Here is a 23,114-nt window from a genome sequence, read left to right as displayed (position 1 = left end):
TGTTTGCCAAAATGCTGGTATTTCTGTATAGAGTGAATCCGTCTCGGCATTGTTTCCACTACCGTTCTCTCAATAGGGTTGTTTGTTTAGTCAACAGGACTTTTCCTCTTTCTCATTATTATTATTCTAAAGAAAGCGGGATGCTAACTTATCTCTGTTTCAAATGAACACGTGTGATTTACCGATATAATAAATCTTTACAAAACCTTGCTAATGACATCCGCAGGCAGTTGGAAATGAGCAGCATTTTTTTTTAACGTAGCTTATTCCATTTCGTCTGAACCCTCCGAAGGCGACCCACTCCTTCACAGAAGCCTCATTTGGCCGAGCTTTTGAGTTATCATTAACCACTGACTGTTAAATTAACTGAGAAATCAGCCCCGTCGGGCGCTGGGCGATGGCAAATAGGAGGGCTGGCGGTGTGCTATTTAATTAAATGGTTAATCGAATCAATCTAATTCTTCGATACGACGTCCAGTTGCCTTTTCTGGGACATCCAGCTTCCGTCCCTGCAGCTCCCGGCGTTGTTATTTGTCATTTTCCCGAGAGGGGGGCAGAGAGCAAAGATGACCGCCGTGATGGGGATGGGGACCGAGCTGTCCTGCTTCCCTCTCCCCAAACAACTGGCAGTGCCCCGCTTCTCCCTGGAGCAGCTTCAGAGAGGGATCCAAGGCAGCAGTGAGAGGCGGTGGGAATTTGGGAAGGGTGCTACACACCGAGGTGGAATGCCCTTGGTCTTGTGTAAAGCTTTACGAACAGCTTCGCCGAGCAGGTTGCGTGAAGCCGGCGTGCGGAGCCAGGAGGGGAGAGGGGCCCGGCCGCACCGGTGTAGGGGGAAGGGGCGAGCCCCAGGCGAATGTACCCGGGGTCCTGCACCACTCGTCTTCCGCGGGGTCAGCATCCCCGGAGGGGTGGCCGGCCGGGCTGCTTCTCCTTCAGCTTTAATAAGCAGCGTGCGGCTGTTAAAAGGGCAAAACAAACGCAGCGAAACAAAAGCAAGCAGAGACGTCGCCGGGCCGCAGCCCCCGGAAGGAGGAGAGCTGCCCGGAGAAGGGGTTTTAGAAAGAGCCTGGAGCTTCTTGGACCGGGCTTAGGCAGAAGTCTGGGCTGCTGCTCCGATTTCGCTCGTCGCGGGCTGTCTCCGTGAGACCCCCTTGCGCTTCTCCTGCTTCCCCTCTACAGAAACGGGGGGAAACTCTCTGCCCAGGGGCTCTGTGCCCACGCCAGCAGCTAGCCGGAGTCTTCAGCTTCCGTGGGCCTGTTCCCAGCACCACCCCTGCCAGTGGGCCTCTGTGGGCCGTGCGGCCAGGCAGAGCTCAGGGAAACGTTCCTGGGAGAGTCCCCTGTCCCTCAAAGCCTGTCCCCCAGAGAAGCTGTTCTGGGGCTCAGGCGGGGCTCTGCAGTACGGGATTTTCAAACGGGGACGTCTAATCACCCGCTCTGCCGTTGTTTTCACTCCCCTGAATCCGGATTGCGCTGAGATTTCGTGGCGGGTAGTCCGCTGGGGAAATCGCAGTAGCCGCTTTTGAAAGCCGGCATATCACTACAAGGTAGATAAGGGCTCGCATCTTCTGGCCACCCCACACTCCCCCCACAACCTCCCACCCCGCCTTTACTAGTGTCAGACAAAGGAGGGGGTCGAGGTGGGCTCTGCGCTGCAGATGCTCACAGAGGGACAAGCAACGCGGAGATCAGCCGGGGCCAAGGAGCTGCCCTGGCCTCCTGGAGTATCATTTCGCTGCGCCTGCCTTCCTCTGTCTTTCCTTAGATCAAATTAGGAATGACTGAGGAATCTCTTCTTTCCCGTTCTGTGGGACAGAGGAGCTTCTTGCGGCGATATCGCCACTGGGTAGGGACGATATCCACCCAACCCCTTCATTGGCTGCCGGCAGTAAGGCTCGCATCAATCAAAGGATGAGGGGGAAGGACAAGCAACGAGGGTCAACGTCGCCGAGGGCAGGGAGCCCTCCTGGGGGGCAAGCTGCCGGGGTGAAGGCATTTCACATGGACTCGCCGGTGCAGCTATCTCGTGAAACCAATGGAGATGCTTTTTGATGTGGAAAGAGGAGTGGTTTTCTATTGGGAAATGCTTAGAGAAAGGCTGAGTCAGCACGGTCGCTCCGAGCGGGATCCGCGTAGTCTCGGCGCACGCTGTTATGGAACCAGGCTTCTCTTTGCAAACTAACCGAGAGACTGGCTAAAAATTACCTCCCGCCCCCCACCCGTTGTTTTGGTTTTTGGTTGGTTTGGGGGGGGGTTGGTTTTTTTTTTTCCTTATTTTCTTCCATGACAGCGGACACTTTCTTGTGACAAAAATTCTACACCTTCTTAGGAAAAAAAAAAATTAAACCCTCTAGTCGAGGAGATTGTTAGGTAGGAGCCTATAATCTATATTTTGTCAAGAGTATCAAATCCATTCTGAAAGAAAAGCTCGATCCATTTATTTTTGCTGCTTGAATAACACAGCTGGATGATGCCTTAAGCTTATGCTAGGCGGTTGCTCATCATTCATTCGCCAAGAACTGGCCTAAATGGTGCCTGTGGGATTAGGTCAATTTTAGTGGATCTACTTCGCCTCATTTGGTTACTAATTGGTTTCTTGTTTTATAAATCGAAATCTCATTTTCAGGAAATTACAAAACCCATGCAACCAGTCCATCGAGGTAATCCGTGGGTCGGGGGTATTTAAATGGAAATGGTTCTACAATGCATCAAGTACTAAGCATCGGTAAAACTTCGCCTCTGTTCCCAAATGAAATGTGAGCTCACCCAGCTCCTTAGATCTATAATAGACACATCCCTTCTAAGGCTACTTATGTAAATATGATAAACCAGATCATAGTGGGGGAGGGGACGCGGGGAAGAAAGCAAATTTTATCTGCTAAGGTTAATGTGGAATATCTTGGAAATCTTCCAAAATAAATTATGTTTTGCTTTGTCTTCGGCCACTTTAGCTGGGAAAATCCTTTGCCTAAAAACGATTTAGTTATCCTTCCCCTCACAAAGCTGCTTGTTTCTGTTCCAAACCTATTATGCTGTTGGCTCTCCAAATTACAAGAGAATCTTTAGATCTTGTTTCCAAGCATAATCCTAAAGCAAAAGGGGGAGCTGATTTCCTTGTTTTGTTTTAAATAGACAATCAAAGGATTTGCAGAATTTTCTGCGGTAGGTCAAGTGCAAGAAATCACAGTTTGCCCTCTCAATAAAAGGAAATTGGATGTTAAAGCGAATAGATGGGGAAAAAACTAAAAGGGAATATTAATGGAGAGGTTTTCTCGTACGATTTTTAAAACCAGTATTTAAGGGGCATCAAGAAAGCCCGTCGATTTGGGAGAGGCTGGGCTTGGCAAGGAATAGGAAAAGTCTCCGACTTGAAAGTTCTGAAACATCTGGAAAGTAAAGAATCGTCTCATGTGATAGGGTTTCATAAAGCCGGTTCGGGTAGACAAACAAAAACGTTTAATGATAAGACATTAATAGACACAGCCGGGTTTCCACCTGAAGCATAGCTAGGAGTTCAGCGTCCCGTGAAGAACCGCCTTCCCAGGGCGGGGGAGCTAGCCTGTGCTGCCCGGGAGCTGTTCATTAACCCGCCGGGCTCGGGTTATTTTCCCTTTTAGAAGAAGAATAATTAGAGCCGTAAACTTTGATTAATAAGCAACTTAAATCATAGGCGGGGAGCGCAGATTTAGTCCCCAGTACAGAAACCTGCCTTTCAAACCTCCATCCAAGTGGGGGAACGTGGCAAAGAGCCTCCTTGGCCACTTCTGCTCTAACAGGCCGACCTGGCCCCAAATAGAAAGTGGGTTTTTCTCTCCTTCCCTGAAAGCTGTGCAAGATTTGCCAGCTCCTTGCTTATTTATGACACTCCTGAATGGGAGGGTAGAGGTGCCAGCGGAACCCCCCAGTGCATCCCCCGTGGGTCCGCCAGCGCCGGAAGGTGCAGGGAGTAGTAAAGCCCGGGAACACAGGAAAGAAGTCGCTGGGTCCCTGTTAATTGGCATGAAGGAATGACTGGGAAGGAAATTGGTTTTGGCTGGCATCCTGGTACAAGCTGGTGTTGCGGGATGAGGGCCAGGCCGGAGAGGTGACCCTACCTTTATAGGGCTGTGAAGTTAAGGAAGAAGAAGGGGAGTGTTGAAGCGGTGAAGAGACAAGTTGGAGTGAAGAAGTGGACAAGAAAGGGAGGAGAAGGAAAAGCGAGAGGAGAGGGGCGCATGGCTCCTGCGGCGGGGAAGGCTGCCCTGCTCCGACAGAACCGGGGAAATCGTTAGCTTAGTTGAAATCGGCAAACACTGAGGTGAAGCCGGTCAATAGTGAGGGATCCCAGCGGCTGCCTGCTCTCGCTGCCTTGCCTGTTTCCCTCGAAATAGCCGGAAAACGGGGTCTTGCCTTCCCCGAGGCCACTCAGCAGGAGGGAGACCCTGCTGGTTGGGCTCTCACCTCCCCCAGGCGATCATCACCCAGTCAGGATTTGTATGTTTTTCCGTCTTTTTTACTTTAGCTTAGTGTGTTTGTCAGGCTGAACCTTAATTCATGGCATAAGCGTGAAAGGTTTTAACTGCATCGTTTGAACTATTTCAGCGATATCATTGTGAAAACGCATCGCCCATAAGTAGTTTTACTCCGGTGGAGTCATTTCCATCTGGCTTTTATTCCTCCTCACTTTGCATAAGAGAAGGGGGTCTGAAACATTAGACGAGTCCGGAGAGATTAATTTCTGGAGGGGGCTGTTTGAAGGCAAATCATCCTTCCCTGCAGAGAGACCAGCGCAGCGGGGAGAGAGATGGAGGGAGGAAGGCGAATCCTGGAGTCTCGGCTTCGTGAGGGCAGGAGGGAGGAGGACAATGACTTTGCATGGGCGTCCGCGAAGTGCCTTACCGCAGCCGTGAAACTGCTCTCGGCTGAGCGGCAGATAGTTCGCTTTCCGTGGGCTTGAGTAGGGATGACTCAAAAGTGTTTTAACACAGGGCTTGGGGAGAGCTGAATGAGTCGCCTCTCTCCCTCCCCAAATACGTAATTACAAATCTTCCAGGTGAGAGGACAGTGGCCCCGAAGAGAGAAAGAGGCAGGAGGTCATAAACCAAACTGGAAAGTGATGTCTGGCGAGCAGGGGGTCTCAGCCCATCCTTAGTCCGCCCCGTTCATAATCTGCTGGCTAATTACCGGACAGGCTGTGGCTAGGCTCTGCCTACTCCAGTGATTCCTGCCCCCGCGGTCTCCCCGGCTGCCACAGGACTGGTCCCCATGGCTGCCGTGCCCGGCATCGAGAGCTTTCCTTTTCCAGACACCACCGTGCCACATTAACAGCATCATTGTCTCGAACGTCTTCTCCCCGCACACCTCTCTTTCGTTTTAAATAGTCCTCAGTGTTGTCCAGGATCGGTGACCTATCCAGGAGGAAAGCTCTTCCCCTGAAGTGCAGGGAGCCGGTTCCCAGCAGCCGAAGGCTGCACTAAAAGCCCTTTTATCTGGCACGTTGTTCCACTAAGGTCTCAGGAAGGAACTTCACCGTTAACTCAAAATAGGCATTTTGGTATTTTTCTCTCACGAGGGTTAGGTCTTAAAAAAAAAAACAACAAACATACCAAAAACCCACACAAGAGGGTTCTCTGTGCAACAGAATGATATCTAGGTTTCCAACGATTACGTGTGTGCATGTTTTAGAGGGAATACAAGCAAAAATCTGGGGGGAGGGGAAGTTCCTCTCTAGCTGGCAAACAGTAGGCAATTTTTGATTTCCTCACCTTACCTTTTGTGTGTGTGTGTCTTAAATAAACAGGACTTGGAGAAGCCTGGGGCCACTCTAGCCGACCCAGCCCACTTGATAATGTTGGACGGGAACTGGGATCCCATCTTTTGCAGGTACTGGTCTGGAAACGACAGCCATGCGGTATTAATGGTTAAAGAAATCATTCCCTCTTCTGAGTTTTAATTGCCACCTTGACTAATTTTTAACTGTTCAGGTGTTTAATAGAAGGGGGAGGGGAAAGGGGGACGACACGGGAGGGGGGGGAAACTGAATGTCGTGCCTTTCTTTTAGTTGGGCTGTGGTTTGGTTCCTCCGGGTCCTTTGCCCCAACAGCGTCCCACACAGTGTCTGTAGTGGGGGATTCCCAGTGTGTCCAGGTGTGCCAGGATACAGGAGCATGATAACTTTTCCCCACATGATTAACGAGGTGACAAGTCCTGACAATGTGCTGACAAGGTGGTGTAGAGACAGGGAGAGGCTCTAGAGACAGGCTGGGGGAGGCTGACCTGGGCAGAAGGGCTCAGCCGGCACAGAAATGAGCATACGCACAAACCAGGTAAGACACATCTAAAAACTCGCTGCCATCTGATATACTAAGAAATATTAGAGGTGACCATCACCACGCATTTTTGGCAGGGTTGTGTGGCCTTTTGGGGTCCTATTCTGCCCTCGGCACACCCCCGTGTCCCATCTATAGCCTCTGAAACGTGCCTGATACACTGTCTCTTCCCTTATTTACACTGTGAAGAATTTTGTATCCTCCTCGCTCTCTTAAAGTCTCCTTAGCAAACACCCAAGCGCTAAACCCCCAGTGACATTTGAAATGGAATAGAAGTATTCAGGATTTCTGGGACTGACGTATCAATTATCGTGTAGCTGGGACCTGTTCTTAGATGTTTCCCAGGCACCCTGCATTACTTTTGAGCTCGACCTCTCTGAGAAGTGGGTTGTATCACGGGACTCCAGGAATTTTAGAGGGATACCTGGCCAGGACTTGCCCATTTCCTCCCGACATTCTGAATCATCACAGCCTGAAAAGAGATGCTTATTTGCTAAAACAAATCAGAGGGACAGGTACTTCATGGATTTGTCTGTTTTCGTGGGTGGGTCAATCTGTTGATATATTTATACTTCCAATCCCTCAACCCTGTTCTGCAGACGTTGGACGGTTTTATATTTGTCGTGGCTCCGGATGGCAAGATCATGTACATCTCGGAGACTGCCTCTGTGCATCTGGGCTTGTCGCAGGTACGGGGTGGGGGTGGGGGGAGCACTAGCCCCCGTGCCTGCTTGTCGTGTGGTTTGCCTCCATCCCCTCTGCCGGGGAGGTGCGTGCGGGAAGCATGGTCGGTGCCGGCAATGAACCCCGTTCTCTCCTCCTCCTTTCTCACAGGTAGAGCTGACCGGCAATAGCATTTATGAGTACATCCACCCGGCCGACCACGACGAGATGACGGCGGTGCTCACGGCCCACCAGCCTTACCACTCGCACTTTGTGCAGGGTAAAGTATCCAGCCCCCCGCTCCGCGTGGCCTGCGCGGCAGCGGAAAGCCAGCACCTCACCCCGCCTCTGCTTTCCCCCCCCCCCAGAGTACGAGATCGAGAGGTCCTTTTTCCTGAGGATGAAGTGCGTCCTGGCCAAGAGGAACGCGGGATTGACCTGCGGGGGCTACAAGGTGCGTGTCCACGGCCAGGAGCCTCCCCCCAAGCCTTCCTGGCCCCCTGCTCCCGCAGCGCCGAGCACTTGGGGAGGGCGGTGGAAACAGGGACAGGCGTAGGGCGAGCCCTCTGCCCGCGGGGCTCTCCCAGCCCGTTGCTCTTTCATGTGGTTCAGAGCCAGAATTTCTCTGAGAGTTCCAGGTTAAAGAACTCAAACCACAAACCCGAGCTCCCCGTGGGTCTTAATTTTGTTGTTGTTGTTTTATTTTGCTTTCTGTACTGAACCTCGCACAAGCACTGACTGTCTCGAGGTGTCTGCGGAGGCTGTCAGGTGGCAACATGGGAGTGCTGGGTTAATTTATCTCTTTACTGGGTGACTCGTCAGCTTCAGGGCCGGCTCTCCAGGTTAAGGGATTTGTCCAGGTGGTTCTGCTCAGGGCTCCTGGACGAGGACAGCCCCTGCTCTCCCACCTTCTCCCATCTGTCGTGTCAGCTGCACGGCGCTGAAGAGTGGTGGGTACCTACAGACCACGGAGATGCTGTCCTGTGTCGTGCCGCAGAACAAGAACATCTGTTGAGCTTATTCTTGGGAAGAAACATTCTAATAATAGAGGAGTAAGGGTAGAAATACACAGAAGTCATCTGCAAGGATACATTTAGGAGACATACCTAAATCTACGTTCAAAGATACATCCTGGCTAAGGATCATGTCTGCTCGATCTATATAATAAACATATCTTGCACATGTGACATAAGCACACATGTAAACTCTCTCACAAGCATACACTCTTCATTACAAAGTTGTAACTGGCTTGGCACTTCCGCGTCTTTCCTTTTTAGAATAACAACAAAAGCGTAGTTAGGAGGTGGTCCAAAAACCGCTTAAGTCAGTGGAGAAAAAAAAAAAAAAAAAAAAAAAAGAAAAAAAACCCCAACTCATTGACTTTAATGGGCCTTAGATAAGTGCTGAAATCTCGCATGGAAAAAAACCCAATTCCAACGCAAAAGGAACAGAAGAAAGGCCGCAGACAGTGCCGCTTTGCTGGAGTGGTGGCAGGGGCAGTGGCTCCAGGACACCCGGCGGCGGCACCGGCACCAGCCGGGGTGACGGGGGGATCCGTCCGGGTCCTCCCCGAGAAGGGTGAGGTGGGAGTGGGCGACGGGGTACTCCTGTCACAGCCCCTCCTGCCCTGCCAGGCAGCTCCCGAGCCTTCCTATGTCTCCGGCAGGTCATTCACTGCAGTGGGTACCTGAAGATCCGCCAGTACAGCCTGGACATGTCCCCCTTCGACGGCTGCTACCAAAACGTTGGCTTGGTTGCCGTGGGCCACTCGCTGCCGCCCAGCGCCGTGACGGAGATCAAGCTCCATAGCAATATGTTCATGTTTCGGGCCAGCCTAGACATGAAGCTCATATTCTTAGATTCCAGGTAGAGCTGGGGTTATTTCCAAGTCCATTCCCCTATTCCCTCCCTTTCTCCCCCCCAGGCCTCCTCTCATGTCCCACTGCTATCATCATTCAGTCTTTGGTGTTATGTGCTGCCTGTGTCTCTTGCAGGGTAGCTGAGCTAACGGGTTATGAGCCCCAGGACTTGATAGAGAAGACCCTTTACCACCACGTCCATGGCTGTGACACCTTCCACCTGCGCTGCGCACATCACTTGCGTAAGGAGATGACGATCTTGTAGGCAATCTGCCCTTCACCCCCTCCCTCAGCAGGTGGACTTTGGGCTTGCTAGGTCGGAACGGGGAAAACCATCTTACTGAAGGGGAGGATAAATAAACATATGTAATATGTATATAATATATAATGTATAATATATAATATGTAACCATAAAACAGGTTTTAATGAAACAAGTCGTTAGAGACTGAGCACCGAGCTGGAAGCAGGAGAGAGATGAAGGGGATCGGCAATGAAAGGCTGTTTTTGCCTCCTGAGCTCCCGGTTGTAGGACAAGAAGTCCCCTGCACAAACCTTAGGCTCTCTGTTCACTTCAAATTCCTGTTAGGAAAAACCCTTTTTTCTTGCTCCAAAAAGCCATGCCAGTGAAATTCAAATACTTTTGTTCCACTTCCATCAGATCTCACAAATCTTATCTGTGCATTTAATTTTGACTGCTGTAGTGAGCCCGGTTCGGAGAGCTGTTCTTTATTATATTTTTGATATAATGATGACATTAATACATGGATAGATGAATAAAAAGGTATTAATTTCCGGTAAGTTTCCCTGCAGAGAAAGTAACTAGAAGAGATAAACCCCAAAGCCAGATTTATAGAATTAAATCTCGATGATGAGATGTCTGTGTTGGGGATGGTGGAGGGCATTCACCCACACACCACCTCCCCTGGTGTGCTCACGATGCCCCACCAGTCTCCCCGAACAGCCTCTGATCACGAATGGCCCTGCCTACAGGGACAGAGATCAGCCCTGCCCGGGGGGTCTCCACCACTGTTGTTCATGGGGAGGTCGGTCCACGCAGCTTCCCCACGTGATGCTAAGGGGATTCCTACCCCGTCTAGTCGCCCAGGAGGGTCTGGGGCTGGGGTGTGTCTGTACCCCCTTCCCAGGGGCGACGGAAACAGAGGAGCTGAGGCTCTTCCGTCTGTGTTCCCGCAGTGCTGGTGAAAGGGCAAGTGACCACCAAGTACTACCGCTTCTTGGCCAAGCACGGCGGCTGGGTGTGGGTGCAGAGCTACGCCACCATCGTGCACAACAGCCGCTCCTCCCGCCCGCACTGCATCGTCAGCGTCAACTACGTCCTCACGTAAGTCAGCCTGCTGGTCGCTACAAGGTGCGCGGAGCAGCAAGAGGCCGAGCGGAGCCGAGCGCCGGGCATCTGTCTGTGCCCGGTCCCGGCGGCCGCAGCTGCCGCCGCCACCGCCCCCCTCTCTCCGTTCCCCTGTCATGGCTGCTGAGCCCCTGGCTGCAGCACTGACCAGGTCTGCTAGGAAACACATTGAGCACTTTCATCTACATGAAGGGTTTCCCATCTGTCTGTTTCTTTCGAGAGGGGGAAAAGATTTAGAGGTTTGTCACCCACATATTTTGCTCCTTTCCCGCCTCCCTTTAATTTTTTTTCTTACTGTTTAAATGCACTCAGCATTAAATAAAATTTAATGCAGCGTAAAAAAAAAAAAAAAAAAGAAGAAAAAAGAAAAAAAGAAAAAGAGGTTTTCCACGTACGGAGTTATTTATACTCAACAAACAGGACATCTGTTTTTCTTTTCAAAAATCTGGGGTTTGAAGTTCTTAATTTCATCCAGAGTCTCTATCAAAGCTCCGAGATTTCTTTTTTGTTCTTGGAGAGCGATCCTTTTAGTGAACCACAAAGAAAGTTGGTGACCAGAAAGGTCAGTTAAACTTTTTAAAACATAAAATACTTTTTTTTTATTTTTAATTTTTTTTCCTTTTTTTTTTAATGAGAGTGACTGCTGAGATAACGTGTACCCCAACGCATCTCCTTGTGTTCTTCTACTGGGGGATTGCTACGGTGTGCTTTAACTGAAATGCAGGGGCCCAGTGAAGGAGGGAAGTTCGTTAGAACTGTTTGCATTTCCTTATGACTCGGCAGTAGCGGCGGGCAGCAGCACTGGCACTTTCTTGGGATCGTAGGGCTAATCAGGGCGGCATTGCTTCGTTGGTCCTCGGGGCTGAGTATTCCTCTGCTCCGCTGTTTTTAGGTCTCCGGGCAGATGCAGATGTGGGAGATGTCTGTGAGGCACAACCCCCACCTCCCCTAAAACTGCAGGATGGCAGCATCACTATTTTACCGTAGCTGGTTTCATGCTTGCGCAGGTGGCGAGTGATTTGGAAGCCCAGTTCAGGATGTGCTTCCCAAGCTGAGGTGGCCCGGCTCCGGGCATGTGTGCAGGCGCAGCTGGTAGGGCGGGAAGAGGTCTGCATTGCTCCGACGTAATCACTTTGGTGCGTAGGGGCATCGTGCTCTCAGATGAGTGGGCAGAGGTTATTGCACCTGCATAAGGAAGCATACGTTTGGGTCAGCACTCTAGTGTAGGGAGTAAACAGAGATTTCCCCTTTAAAGAAAATACCTTTAATTTACTTTAAAAAGGGATGCTGAGGGCGTCGTCGTAACACTCCAGCATTCACCCAGCAAATACGCAGATGGGCAGAGGAGAGGCATCATTACCTCTGCTTCAGCTGTATGTCCATTTCCGCTCTACCAGCCCCTCTCTATTTTTCTCTGTTTATACTGTTCAGTGAAGCCCAAAGCACTTGTCTTAGGTGAACGGGAAACTGCAAAGACAGAGGTCTGTGTGGGAAACAAGGAACCCAAAGGCAACTAGCACGTTAGAGGGGTTTTGCACAAGAAAAGCTACCTGCTTTTCTGTGAGCACCTGAGATTATCGGTCGTTTCCCTCTCCTTTAATCCCCAAAGCGTTAACATCAATCATGATCCCTACCTCAAATGACCAGAATGGAAACGAAACATCCCATCGGATCTGCTTAAAGTCGGTCGGGGATCCGGCTCGATCTGTCCCCGGCTGGCCGGGGTGACCACCACGGCCCGCCACAGCAGGCAGGGAGCACACGTATCCCATGGGGCCGGACAGACAACCCCCCCCCGGAGCTGTTTTCCAGCAGCGGGACGGTGGCACCCTGTGCATTCCTACCCCGTCCCTGCCCGCGCATCAGTGCGCGGCCATCACCGCGATACCCCAGCCGGGGTGGCTGCCAGTGACCCATTCTCCCCCCGCAGCCATGCACAGCTCAGGTGCGCCGCGCTCCACACGCCGGCGGGATTTAATCCCCGCAGCCTGGGAGCTGGCCCCGGGGTGTGTGTGTGTGTGTGTGTGTGTGTGTGTGTGTGTGTGTGTGTGTGTGTGTGTGTGTGTGTGTGTGTCTCTCCCCCCTTCCGCCCAGAACGGGGCAGGAGCCGTACTACAGCAGCGCGATTCCTCCGTCTCAGCGGATTTTTCGCTGGAGGCAGCATCTTTGTATTTTGGTGCATATGTATGGATTTTAAGAAGCAGGTTAATTTAAACCTGGTTTCAGCCGGGCAGACACGTAGGACTGTAGTTGTTCTTTCAAGATTTCCCCTGGATAATGTAGTTACACTGCGGCACGCCTTCATTACATCTCGGTGTAAGGCTCCCCTTGCGCTCTTCGAGTAATTGCCTCGAGTTAGGAGGACGGCAGGAGAGTAGGGAGGGAGCCAGGCTGGCTAAACGTGAGGATACTAAACGCTGAGAGGTCCATCACTGGCTGCAGCAACTGTCATGTGCTGCTGGCTGCTGCAATGCAGGGACCGCCAGCGCATTCAAGTCGAGTTTTGGGACACTCAGGTCCTCGGCGTCTCATCAAGCCTGCCCGGCTCTTCCCAGAGTGCTGCAGAGTCCTACGTGCTTCTGCTGCTGCTGAAGTGACTGCCCTGGGTTTAGGGGATGGATGTAGAGTCAACTATATTGTTATTATTATTCTAGCCTGTATTTTGTAAAAACGAATGAGAAGAACAGGTCCTGCCGTATGCTGGGGGCTGTAAGCAGAGAAAGGGCCAACTTTTAAAAAAGTGAGAAGCTACCAATTTCAGAGGTGGATTATCTGGGGCAGAGGGGAGCTCCTGGGGAAGGTGGGAGAGTCAGGTGGGGGGGTGCTGAACTTCATTAATTGAGCTATTCAGAGTTAGAACTCAAATGTGGAAGGTAGGTGGTGAAAATACAGGGGACAATGAGAGGTTATGTGGATTTGCTGTTTTCCTCTGGTATGAGATAGACTCCACTCCAGGAGGGCTGAATAAAGGCCTTGTAGCACTCAAGATTTGCAGATGTTAAATATACTTTATTCTGGTATAACTCCTATAGCTCCTGCAGTTCCTTAAGGATAACACTGGATTATTTCAGTAAGCTAGGAACAGCTGAGATATATGTGTGTGCTGTGGGTTCCCTCCAATCTTCCACTCAACACCTGGAGCAGATGCAGCTCGTGACAGAGGCCTGGCTTTGCCTGCTGCATCCCAGTATAAACTTGGGGAGAACAAAGATGCTCATGAAAGAGAAAGGCAAAGCTTTGTGCATCAGCTTTGGGGTATGGAAGCTGAGGAGAAAGCAAAAGAGGTTCAAACAAGTGTTCAGGATTGTAGGGTGGAGCTTGAGAGGTAGTAAGCCTGCTGCCAAAGATTCCTTTGGAAATAGGAAATGTTGGTCCCTTCTGCTAAAAATAGCAAAAGCTTTGGAAGATATGGGACAGGATTTTGACTTGCTGAGTCCCTGCTCCCCTCACACAGTACTTCTTCACTCAGGGAAAGCCCCATGAGTTTTTTTGGTTTTGTTTGCTCGTGGGCTGAGGAGTTTTTGTCTCACTATTTAGAGGAACTCGAGTGCTTTGATGTTTTGCAAAGGAGCAGGCACTGAGGGGTGCAAGTACCAAACTGCTAAATAGGTATGGTGACAAGGGCATTTGAGCAACAAGAGGAAAGGTAATTTTTTGTGTAATAGTAGTTTGTCAAAAATTAATATAAATGACCTTTAAGGACTCCATCTGTAAAGTGCACATATTTGATCTTCTTTGTATTCTGCTTGGCATATGTGAGTACAGACAAAGAATATTTGTTTCTTTTCTTATTTGTTCTGTACACACGGTTGCATTACCATTGATTATTAGCTGTGCATGTTTATCACTAAGGGGGTCTAAAGTATGAGTCAATAGATAGAGAATGCAACTGTTGAAGTTTATATTTAGATTGCAAACAACCTCCCTTTAAACAAATGGATAATGCACTGTGCAAATCCTTTCACTTTTTGAGCATGAGCAAATATTGCAATAATTTGTCCCCAGAGGAAGCTAAGGAAGATTTTCTATATATATTTCCTTGTCCTTTAGCATTTAAAAGAATAGCAATAGTGGTAATGTACCCGGATAACAGGGATTAGTTACCTAATTGTAACTAATCTCTGTTCTGATGACACAGTATGTATATGATGTAGTTCCAGTTACCTCTTCACATTGCATTATGTAACTGACTGATTAGAAGCATAATTTGAGTGCAATTTGAAAGATTATTTCAAATAACTGCCATATTGACAAATGTTTTACTTAATGATGTGGTAAATGAAATTTAGAATAAATTAACTGTTAATTGTATCTGCACACTTAATCTTTATTATTACCACTTATATAACTTTGTGTATGACCAGATTTTAAATGGCTGTATAAGCAATGTGTTTTCATTACGTATGATGTCTCAGACCCTTAAAAACAGTCTTCCCTGGTGTATTAAGTGGCCTTTAGGGAAGTCTGTCCTTCAGGTGGAGAAAAAGCTCTCCCCATATTTTTTGGATAGTTACAATGAAGAATTTTCATAGCTTTTCATAGAAATTCTCATTTTGGTCTATCGCTGGGACATCAAGTCAGAGCCAACGGAGAAAACACAAATTATATTTGTACACCTATAGGCCTATCTTTCTAAAGTGTTTCTCTCAAATTGGCCTATTTGGAATTGCCACAATCCTCTCCTCAGTCCCATGTAGATACATGGACTCTTGTACCTCTGAAGTGTGTGATGGAGTATGTAGGATAGCGAATACACTGGGAAAGTTATTACTTGCAGAAATAATCTTGCTCTCATATTATGAGTGGAACTGGTTGTATGAGTAAGCTTAGCCACCTCACTTTATACTCAAGGTAAGGCTTAGAGACTTAAACTGGATAATGTATTTTTTATTAAGTAGTTGTAAACAGTACAATTAAATTTTGCCTTCTGTTTTTCCTTTATAGTTAGCTGTATTAATGGGAATTTTGCCACTGCTTAATTGTGCACAGAGCTGGGTTTCAAGTTATCTGTGCAATTTGCAGTGTACTTTTCCTAAGATTGGAAAGCATATTTCACGTGATTTAATCAGCAATGAAAATATATAGAGGAATTGTTTTAATAAATTAAAATGCTTGGGAAGCATATGCCTCAAAGAAAAAAAGTATAAAAGGATTCCTCTTGAACTACTCACTGCAGTATTCTGTTTGTTCACCATTAGTTTTTATTACAGGCTTGTCTCCCTGGAACATTGTTTATATATTTCTTGCAAATAGGAGACAGGCTTTTCCAGGTGTCCACAATACGTTTCTGCAGTTCTTCTTTGTTCGTGTAGGGGCTTTCTTAGCTACCATTTGTTTAATTCACTCCAAATTTCTATGCTTGTATTTAAACCAGGTGACTGTAATGGCTAAGGCACTAAAACTGTGGGCTGGAGTCTACAGTTGCTGCTCATATGAAGAAAGTTTTATTTGCTAGAGTAAGGACTGCAGCTCAGGTCTACAGGAGAAAAAGATACAAACCCAAACCCAAAAGCAATCATTAGTTTAAATATGAGCATACTGATAGTCTCACACAGCATGAAATTCAAGATTTCTAATAGGTTTCAAGGAAGAAAAGTGACTTCAAATGCCTTCCACTTCATCCTTTTCCCCTTCAGTGTGCTGGCTGTTACCGGACTTTGAAAAACTCCCTCCTCTAAAAAGTTACAGATCTTGTAAAATGATTGCCTGGGACTGAGACACATTCAGCAGGGGCAATGGCTGAAGCAATTACTACCTCCAGCTGTTTGCCTTGCTCCACTGATGAAAGGTACAGGGCCAGCTCCAGGGACTTTTACTCCCCAAATGCCACAGTTTAAGGTAAACTACTACAGATTTCACTATATTGAAGCATTGGGCTGTACACTGTAGCACAGCTGTTCCTGCTAGGAAGGTTGTTCACACTTTATCCTTACTTTGCCCTTCTGCACTCTGAATGGCATGAATGAGACTTGTGAACACCGCTACAGCAGCTGGGTGCTTCAGTCCCTTTGGGGATCAGCCCCTGTGGTCCTGCTGCACAGCAGAGCTGGAAAGACCATAGGAGTTTAGGGTTATGATCACTGCTCTGTGACAGTTCAGAAAGCTGAAGACAAGCTAGGCATTTAGGAGAGCATCTGCTAGTTTTACTACACATTTCTCTGTCATTTATGGATTATGTTAGTGGCTGTGCAGAAGAGGCAGGACACGCAGTTAAACGGCTACCAAAGTACTCCTCTGCGTGCTGCCACCCTTTCAATACTCTGCACAAAACTCCATGCAGAACTGGCTCCTACTCATAACAGCATGATCCTTAAGCAGGTTTGCAATTTTACTAGCTCTGCTTCTGTTTCCTTAATCGGTTGCATGTTTGCTTTTGTTACTTTGTGCTGCGTCTCAGTAGCGCTGTGATTCCAATGTTGTTTCACTGTAATTATCATGCGATACAACAGGTGTGACAAGTTACTAAACTGCTTCTGAAGTAAGCTCTTCCCTCCACAGTCTGATGTTCTTGCTAGTTTTTATTCGTACACACACAAATGTGGCATTTCCACATGGCCTAAATTAAGTGTTAACAAATAAATCTCCTTTGTCCATTCAACAGTGGCAAGTATCTGTTTAAAATCTAATTCTCCTTCCCTCACCTCTCTTTTGTACTTTACAGCATGGGCCAGGCTCCAGCACACATGTTCATACTCAGTAGGTTACTTCAGAGGCAGCCCCTTTCACTTTGATGACACTATTTATGGAGGCAGGCATCACTCTGTGTGAACAAGGATATAGCATTCGACCCTTCTGAAGGCTGAGGATGGCTGAAGTCTGGAGTCAATCACATGATCTTTAGCATAGTTAGACGATTTATTCCTGTTGTCTTTTGTTATCATCCACTTAGTGCAATTAAATTGCAGAAGCCCTGATTTACTAGCACTTGAGCACATGGCAGGCTCTAAAAGTGCTTAGACGTAACTTTCGGTGCATGATTATGTCCTAGTGAATTCAGTTTTGAAATAAAAAAAAAACAACAAACCCAAACAAACCCTTAGGCACATGTTCAAAAATAAGAAGATTCCTTGGCTTTGCCAAATAGAGATGACTTGAAGGACGCTTTTGATACTGTGTTGAATTGGGACCTAATAAAGAACAGGCGTAGTTTTCCAGCTACAAACCACTATGTATAAACCTTGGGGGTAGCAATGTTGAGAACAACAGCTATTATCTGCTGAAGTTTCAGTGTAGATATGGAAACTCAAATGCTTGGCTAACTAAAGTTTGGCTGTATCCCTAGCATTGTGTGCATAATTTGATGCAATCTTGAGGGAAGATCCTTTAACCCATTCAATATCCAGCTTTCTTACATTTCTGCTGTGAGTTATTAAGCAAACATGAATGGTCTGCCCTGAAGGCAGCCTGTTCCCAAGTAGCCTGTAGCTTTGATCATCTCTGTACTAAGTTTGGCAGCTAGTAGCCTGGGCTGTTGCTATAGAAAATTCTCTTAGGCCCCGGTGAGCTGAAATCCACCCAAAGGCATTGCAAGCTATTTTTCTCTTGCTGCTTCCAAAGACTGTTTTGCACACAGAACAAAATAATAATCTCTCATGACTGCTTCATGAGGCGTATCCCGGTAGACTGTTTGCTCAAATAAAGGATGGATTTGGGGATAAATAGCTTAATAGCATCTTCCCACTCACAGCCAAGCTGCTGCACCTTGTGCCCCAAAATAATTCTGTTGATTCTAAGTTGCTAGTTAGGAGAGTTAAAGAAAATATGTCATCTTCTGAAAGATGATCAGCCTCCTCAGTGCTTTCTAGCTGGTGAAAACCATCAGTGGGGGTGGGAACATGGCTTGAGTCCAAAGAAAACTGTGTGTCTGTGCGACTACAACTCTGTAACTTGACATGGGTTATGCAATTAGGCCTTCCATTATGATATAGTGAGTTCAAAAAAGCAATAGGAGAGAAGGTGCGCACTGAGCTGTGATACTCTGGAGTTGCTGTGTGTTTCAAAACTGGTCACTGCAAGCACAGTAAATCTCATACATTATGATATTCTAGGCTTGTGACACAAAACAAATCAAATTTTCAGTTACTTCAGCAGCAAATTAACTGTAGTGTTGGTCCAAGGACTGTTGTAGTCTGACAGTGGAGTTGATCTCCATGTATGCTGTGGTCACCTATATGGGAACACAGAGCAGCCTGGTCAGAGATACTTCTAGGCATTCAGAAACCCTGGATAAATGTGCATGTGAAGCAGTGACAACAGAGTAGCTAAAACCACAAAAGGTCCCTGCCTGCCCTAGTAAAAGCAAGGACCTAGAGGGCAAAGGTACTAGTCATATGATAGATTTAAACGTATAAAGAAAACATAGCTAGATGTTACTGTGTTTTATTAAATGAGCTTAATTTATTTGTCGAGAAATTTTAGATATGCCTAGTAAATATTTAGCTACCTACAACCATTCAACACACTGGACACTTACTCTTTGGTTTCATAAACTGGATTTTTACATGAGCATACATTTCTGGAACTGTTTGTTAATGATAAGTTGTTATTATGAATATTGTCAGAAAAAAAATAACTACCATTAGAAAAGTATCTTTTTACTGAATTTGATAGAAAGCATAGGGTCAGCAGCAGTTATGCAATGTACAGTGGTTTAACTTACTGTGTGGCTTAGGGGATCAAGGTAGTCAGGTAGGTTATCTTGTATCACTTTTAACATTTAATGAACCCACTTAACAAATCTAAGCATGTATAACATATACTTTGAGGAGGTAGAATTAGTGATTACCAGGAAAGTATAAAACTGAATATTGTGTGTTATCTTATAGCCTGGCTTTTCTTGCTACTTGTCTCCTGTTTTATCAACATGAACAATTTATACATTGTATATCTTATCAAAGGTGGATGACCAAGGGTAAGTTCAATACAAACAGAGCCTTAGACTCAAGTGGCAAGTAACGTGAGCAGGATTTGAATACAGTAGATATTTGGCTGTGGGTGAGAAGGAGCTAAAAAGCAATCTATCTCAGGTACAAATAATGAAATGAGAAAACAAGTATATTCATTTGTAAAAGAAAAAAAAAAAAAAATAAAAAAGCCATTCTCCCCAAATGCCAATACCCACTTGCAAGTCCTTGTCTGCCTTCCTCCCCTTACTGCCTCTAAGATTCAAAAAGAACAAGATTCAGTTGAAAAGTATTTATTAAGCATCCTATGACAGTTACTTGCTTTGTGGGCAGATAATGGCACACAATGGTCCTCAGGAGCAAAATGCTGTCATTTTGCCAGCTTTTGTCAAAGCTGAGGAACTCTGGACAAGTGAATTGGAAGGACTTTCATCATAGAAAAGTCTTGTTTCTTCTGAGGATGGTGAAAGTCTCATGACAATAAAGAACTAATCTGATGAAAGAGAAAATATTTGAAAAATCATGGCAGTCAGGTGAAGTTCCCAGCAACTGGAAAAAAAGGGAAATATAACCCCAATTTTCAAGAAGGGGAAAATGGATAACCCAGGGAATTACAGACCAGTCAGTCTCACCTCTGTGCCTGGCAGAATCTTGGAGCAAATTCTGCTGGAAGACATGCTAAGGCACATGAAAAGCAACAAGGTGCTTGGTGACAGCCAGCATGGCTTCACTCAGGGGAAATCCTGCCTGACCAATTTGGTGGCCTTCTATGATGGGGCTACAGAGCTGATGGACAGGGGAAAAGCAGTTGATGTCATCTACCTGGACTTGTGCAAAGTATTCAACATTGTGCCACACGACATCCTTGTCTCTAAGTTGGAGAGACATCAATTTGATAGGTGGACCACTGGGTGGCTAAAGAACTGGCTGGATGGCTGCACACAAAGAGTATGGAATTCAGTAACAAGAGGTGTCCCTCAGGGATCGGTGCTGGGACCGATCTTGTCCAACATCTTCGTCGCTGACATGGACAGTGGGATTGAGTGCACCCTCAGCAAGTTTGCCGATGACACCAAGCTGTGTGGTTCGGTTGATGCGCTGCAGGGAAGGAATGCCATCCAGAGGGACCTTGACACGCTTGTGAGTTGGGCTGATGCCAACCTCATGAAGTTTAACCATGCCAAGTGCAAGGTCCTACACCTGGGTTGGAGCAATCCCAGGCACAGCTACAGGTTGGGCAGAGAAGAGATTCAGAGCAGCCCTGAGGAGAAGGACTTGGGGATGCTGGTCAATGAGAAAATGAACATGAGCCGGCTGCAATGTGCACTTGCAGCCCAGAAAGCCAACTGTATCCTGGGCTGCTTCAAAAGGAGTGTGACCAGCAGGTCGAAGGAGGTGATCCTGCCCCTCTACTCTGCTCTCGTGAGACCTCACTTGGAGTATTGTGTGCAGTTCTGGTGTCCTCAACATCAAAAGGACATGGAACTGTTGGAACAAGTCCAGAGGAGGGCCACGAGGATGATCAGGGGACTGGAGCACCTCCCATATGAAGATAGGCTGAGAAAGTTGGGGCTGTTCAGCCTGGAGTAGAGAAGGCTGCGTGGAGACCTCATAGCAGCCTTCCAGTATCTGAAGGTGGGCTATAAGGATGCTGGCGATGGACTCTTCATTACGGACTGTAGCGATAGGACAAGGGGTAACAGGTTCAAACTTAAACAGGGGAAGTTTAGATTGTATATAAGGAGAAAGTTCTTTCCTGTTAGGGTGGTGAGGCACTGGAATAGGTTGCTCAGGGAGGTTGTGAATGCTCCATCCCTGGCAGTGTTCAAGGAATTAAAAGTAATAATAGAAAGTTGTTAGAACTACTCTTTACTGCCCAGTTTCAAAGGAGTTGAAGTATGAAATCACTTAAGTACTGCGACATAGAGCATAGCATAAGAACAGCTATACAAGATCAGACACATACTGATAGTAACTATGGCAAATACTTTGGAAAGAGTTTTAAAATAGAACAAGAATGTAGTAATGCTTCCCCAGCACTTTGTCACAGTCTTCAAGAAGTTCAAACGTCTTCCTAGAAAGAGATGAGATCTTTGACTGTATTAGTTTTCAATGTTTTGTGGGTTTTTTTTCCCCCACAAGTTAATCTGCTTACTTTTTAAAAGCATATGAGCTTTTGCTGAGCTTAAGTGTATGTTAAAAAAGCCTCGTGTTGTGAAAATACCACTTTTTCATTCCTTTCATAGCTCATATTTCTTGCATTAGAAGAAAAAGTAAAAAACTGCTTCCTATTAATTTTCTTCATGTTGCTCATAATTTAATGACCTTGTTCTTCCAGACATCTCTTTTATCAGCCTGAGGAATCTCCTTAATTGTTCCTTATACAGAGGCTGTTCTAAGCCCATCTCCCTTTCTGAGCCGCTGAGTTTTTTTGAGTTTTTCAGATGGGTTGGTCAGAATATACAATACTTGGAGTGTCAGTACATGGGGGTTTGTGTATGGCATGAGGTTTAATTCCCATTTTTATAATCTGTGTTTACTGCATAATTATGCAATGATGTGCATTTTCTTATACACAGGGCAGCCTGTGTTATCAGTGACTTCTCTGCAATGTGATATATCTTTCTTGGTGAAACTTCTCAGTGTAAGTGGTGAAACATATAAATTACAGGATTCTTCACCAATACGGAGTTTGCGACTACTAGTTTTAGGTAGAAAAGTCTGAAACAAAAATTTAAAGGCTGTACTTAAACCCCATAGAAGAGATAAAATGACTTGGAGTCCATAACTACGTAAGTGTCTTTTGTGGCTTCTGAACACCCAGAAACAGTATTTTTATCCAACTTTGTACCAACTTTTCAGTTACTGTTACCTATGAAAGATAGAATAGTGGAATCTTGACAGTATCTTGGCTGTTTTAGCCCTTCTCCTTGCCATGAGGGGACAGAATTGGCATGAGGCTCTTAGCTCTAGAAAAGTGTCTGGATTTTAAATTTAAAACACCCAACATCCTGCGTGAAAATCATGAGGATCAACTTTTGATTCTACTTATTGCATACCTTAATACACTATGGAAACCCTTAGGATGTAAAAGCCTGTTAATTTATAATCTCTGCCAAAAATCATCAGCATTCTCTCAAATCCTTTTGTCCACAGATATCATATACCTCTCTAATGTGCTATTTCCAGTAAATTCTTCTCAGGTACACAATAACAGTGGTATTACATGTATTTGATTAAGTATTTTTATTCATAGAATACATCTCAAATTTATTTTAGCAGTTTAAATAAATGAGTTTAATGTATATTTAGTCAAGCATTACAGTAGTGAGGGCTTAACTAGATTAGAAATAAATGAATCCAATTAAAGAACACGTCTGTGAAATTTGATATGTTGTAGGTATGAATGAACTGTTTGCACAGCAGCTGTAAAGAAATCATTAATGATTAACTATCTAGAAGAAGTTTAATCAAGGATAAATAGTATAGGACATACTTGAAAGCATTTGTGTTGAATACATAGAGATGCTGAAATAATAAAAACATGTTTTGCATCAATAGTGATGTGAGTAGTGGTCTCAGAAAATGTATTTCTTATCTGCAGTAGATGTGCATTCAGGGGTTGCAGCTGAGAGTTAGCTTAGTAACATTAGCTGTAGTGCATTAATAGTGGGAGATTGTGCCTTCCAACAAAAAGCTTAATAGGCAAGGCAGCAATGTTTCACAGAAGTGTTTCCTACAAAAGCACATTATTATCCTCCCTTTCAGAGCTAATGTTCAGCAAAGTTAAGGAAGGGATTCTCATAAGTGATCAGCGGTGTCTGTAGGTTTGACCCTACATAAACTAAAAGTCTCATTTTCTGACTTAAGTGCAAACTCAGGCAAGTGCCAAGTGCTTGCTAAAATCTCATGATACATGATTTGTCCCCTGTGGCATTAGTATCTGCAGGAGGGTTTGGAATTGAATCCAGATCACTTGGCTACTAGGTCAGCGTCTTAAAAGTGTCACTC

At 46.3% G+C, this 23,114-nt stretch overlaps 1 protein-coding gene across 5 annotated transcripts in view; it reads left to right on the top strand.

Moving 5' to 3' along the window:
- Window positions 1-23,114, top strand: part of SIM1 (SIM bHLH transcription factor 1) — a 49,490-nt gene that overhangs the window by 6,440 nt on the left and 19,936 nt on the right. For 2 of the 5 annotated variants that reach the window (XM_061369882.1, XM_061369883.1), the window contains 7 exons: window positions 5,783-5,865; window positions 6,911-7,000; window positions 7,146-7,254; window positions 7,343-7,428; window positions 8,641-8,840; window positions 8,969-9,075; window positions 10,029-10,176. In XM_061369882.1, coding sequence (XP_061225866.1) covers window positions 5,783-5,865; window positions 6,911-7,000; window positions 7,146-7,254; window positions 7,343-7,428; window positions 8,641-8,840; window positions 8,969-9,075; window positions 10,029-10,176 — 823 coding nt within the window. Of the gene's footprint in view, window positions 1-3,426; window positions 4,048-5,385; window positions 5,493-5,782; window positions 5,866-5,909; window positions 6,827-6,910; window positions 7,001-7,145; window positions 7,255-7,342; window positions 7,429-8,640; window positions 8,841-8,968; window positions 9,076-10,028; window positions 10,177-23,114 lie in introns of those variants that run through there. The other 3 variants (XM_061369884.1, XM_061369885.1, XM_061369886.1) reach the window with 3 other exon arrangements.

The sequence above is a fragment of the Neopsephotus bourkii genome, unplaced genomic scaffold, assembly GCF_033783945.1.
Source record: "Neopsephotus bourkii isolate Nb327-2 ecotype Australia unplaced genomic scaffold, CSIRO-AGI_Nbou_v1 NB_1511, whole genome shotgun sequence".
Taxonomy (NCBI): domain Eukaryota; kingdom Metazoa; phylum Chordata; class Aves; order Psittaciformes; family Psittacidae; genus Neopsephotus; species Neopsephotus bourkii.
Note: the sequence above shows the minus strand (reverse complement) of the source record. Positions and strands in the feature narration are given on the sequence as shown.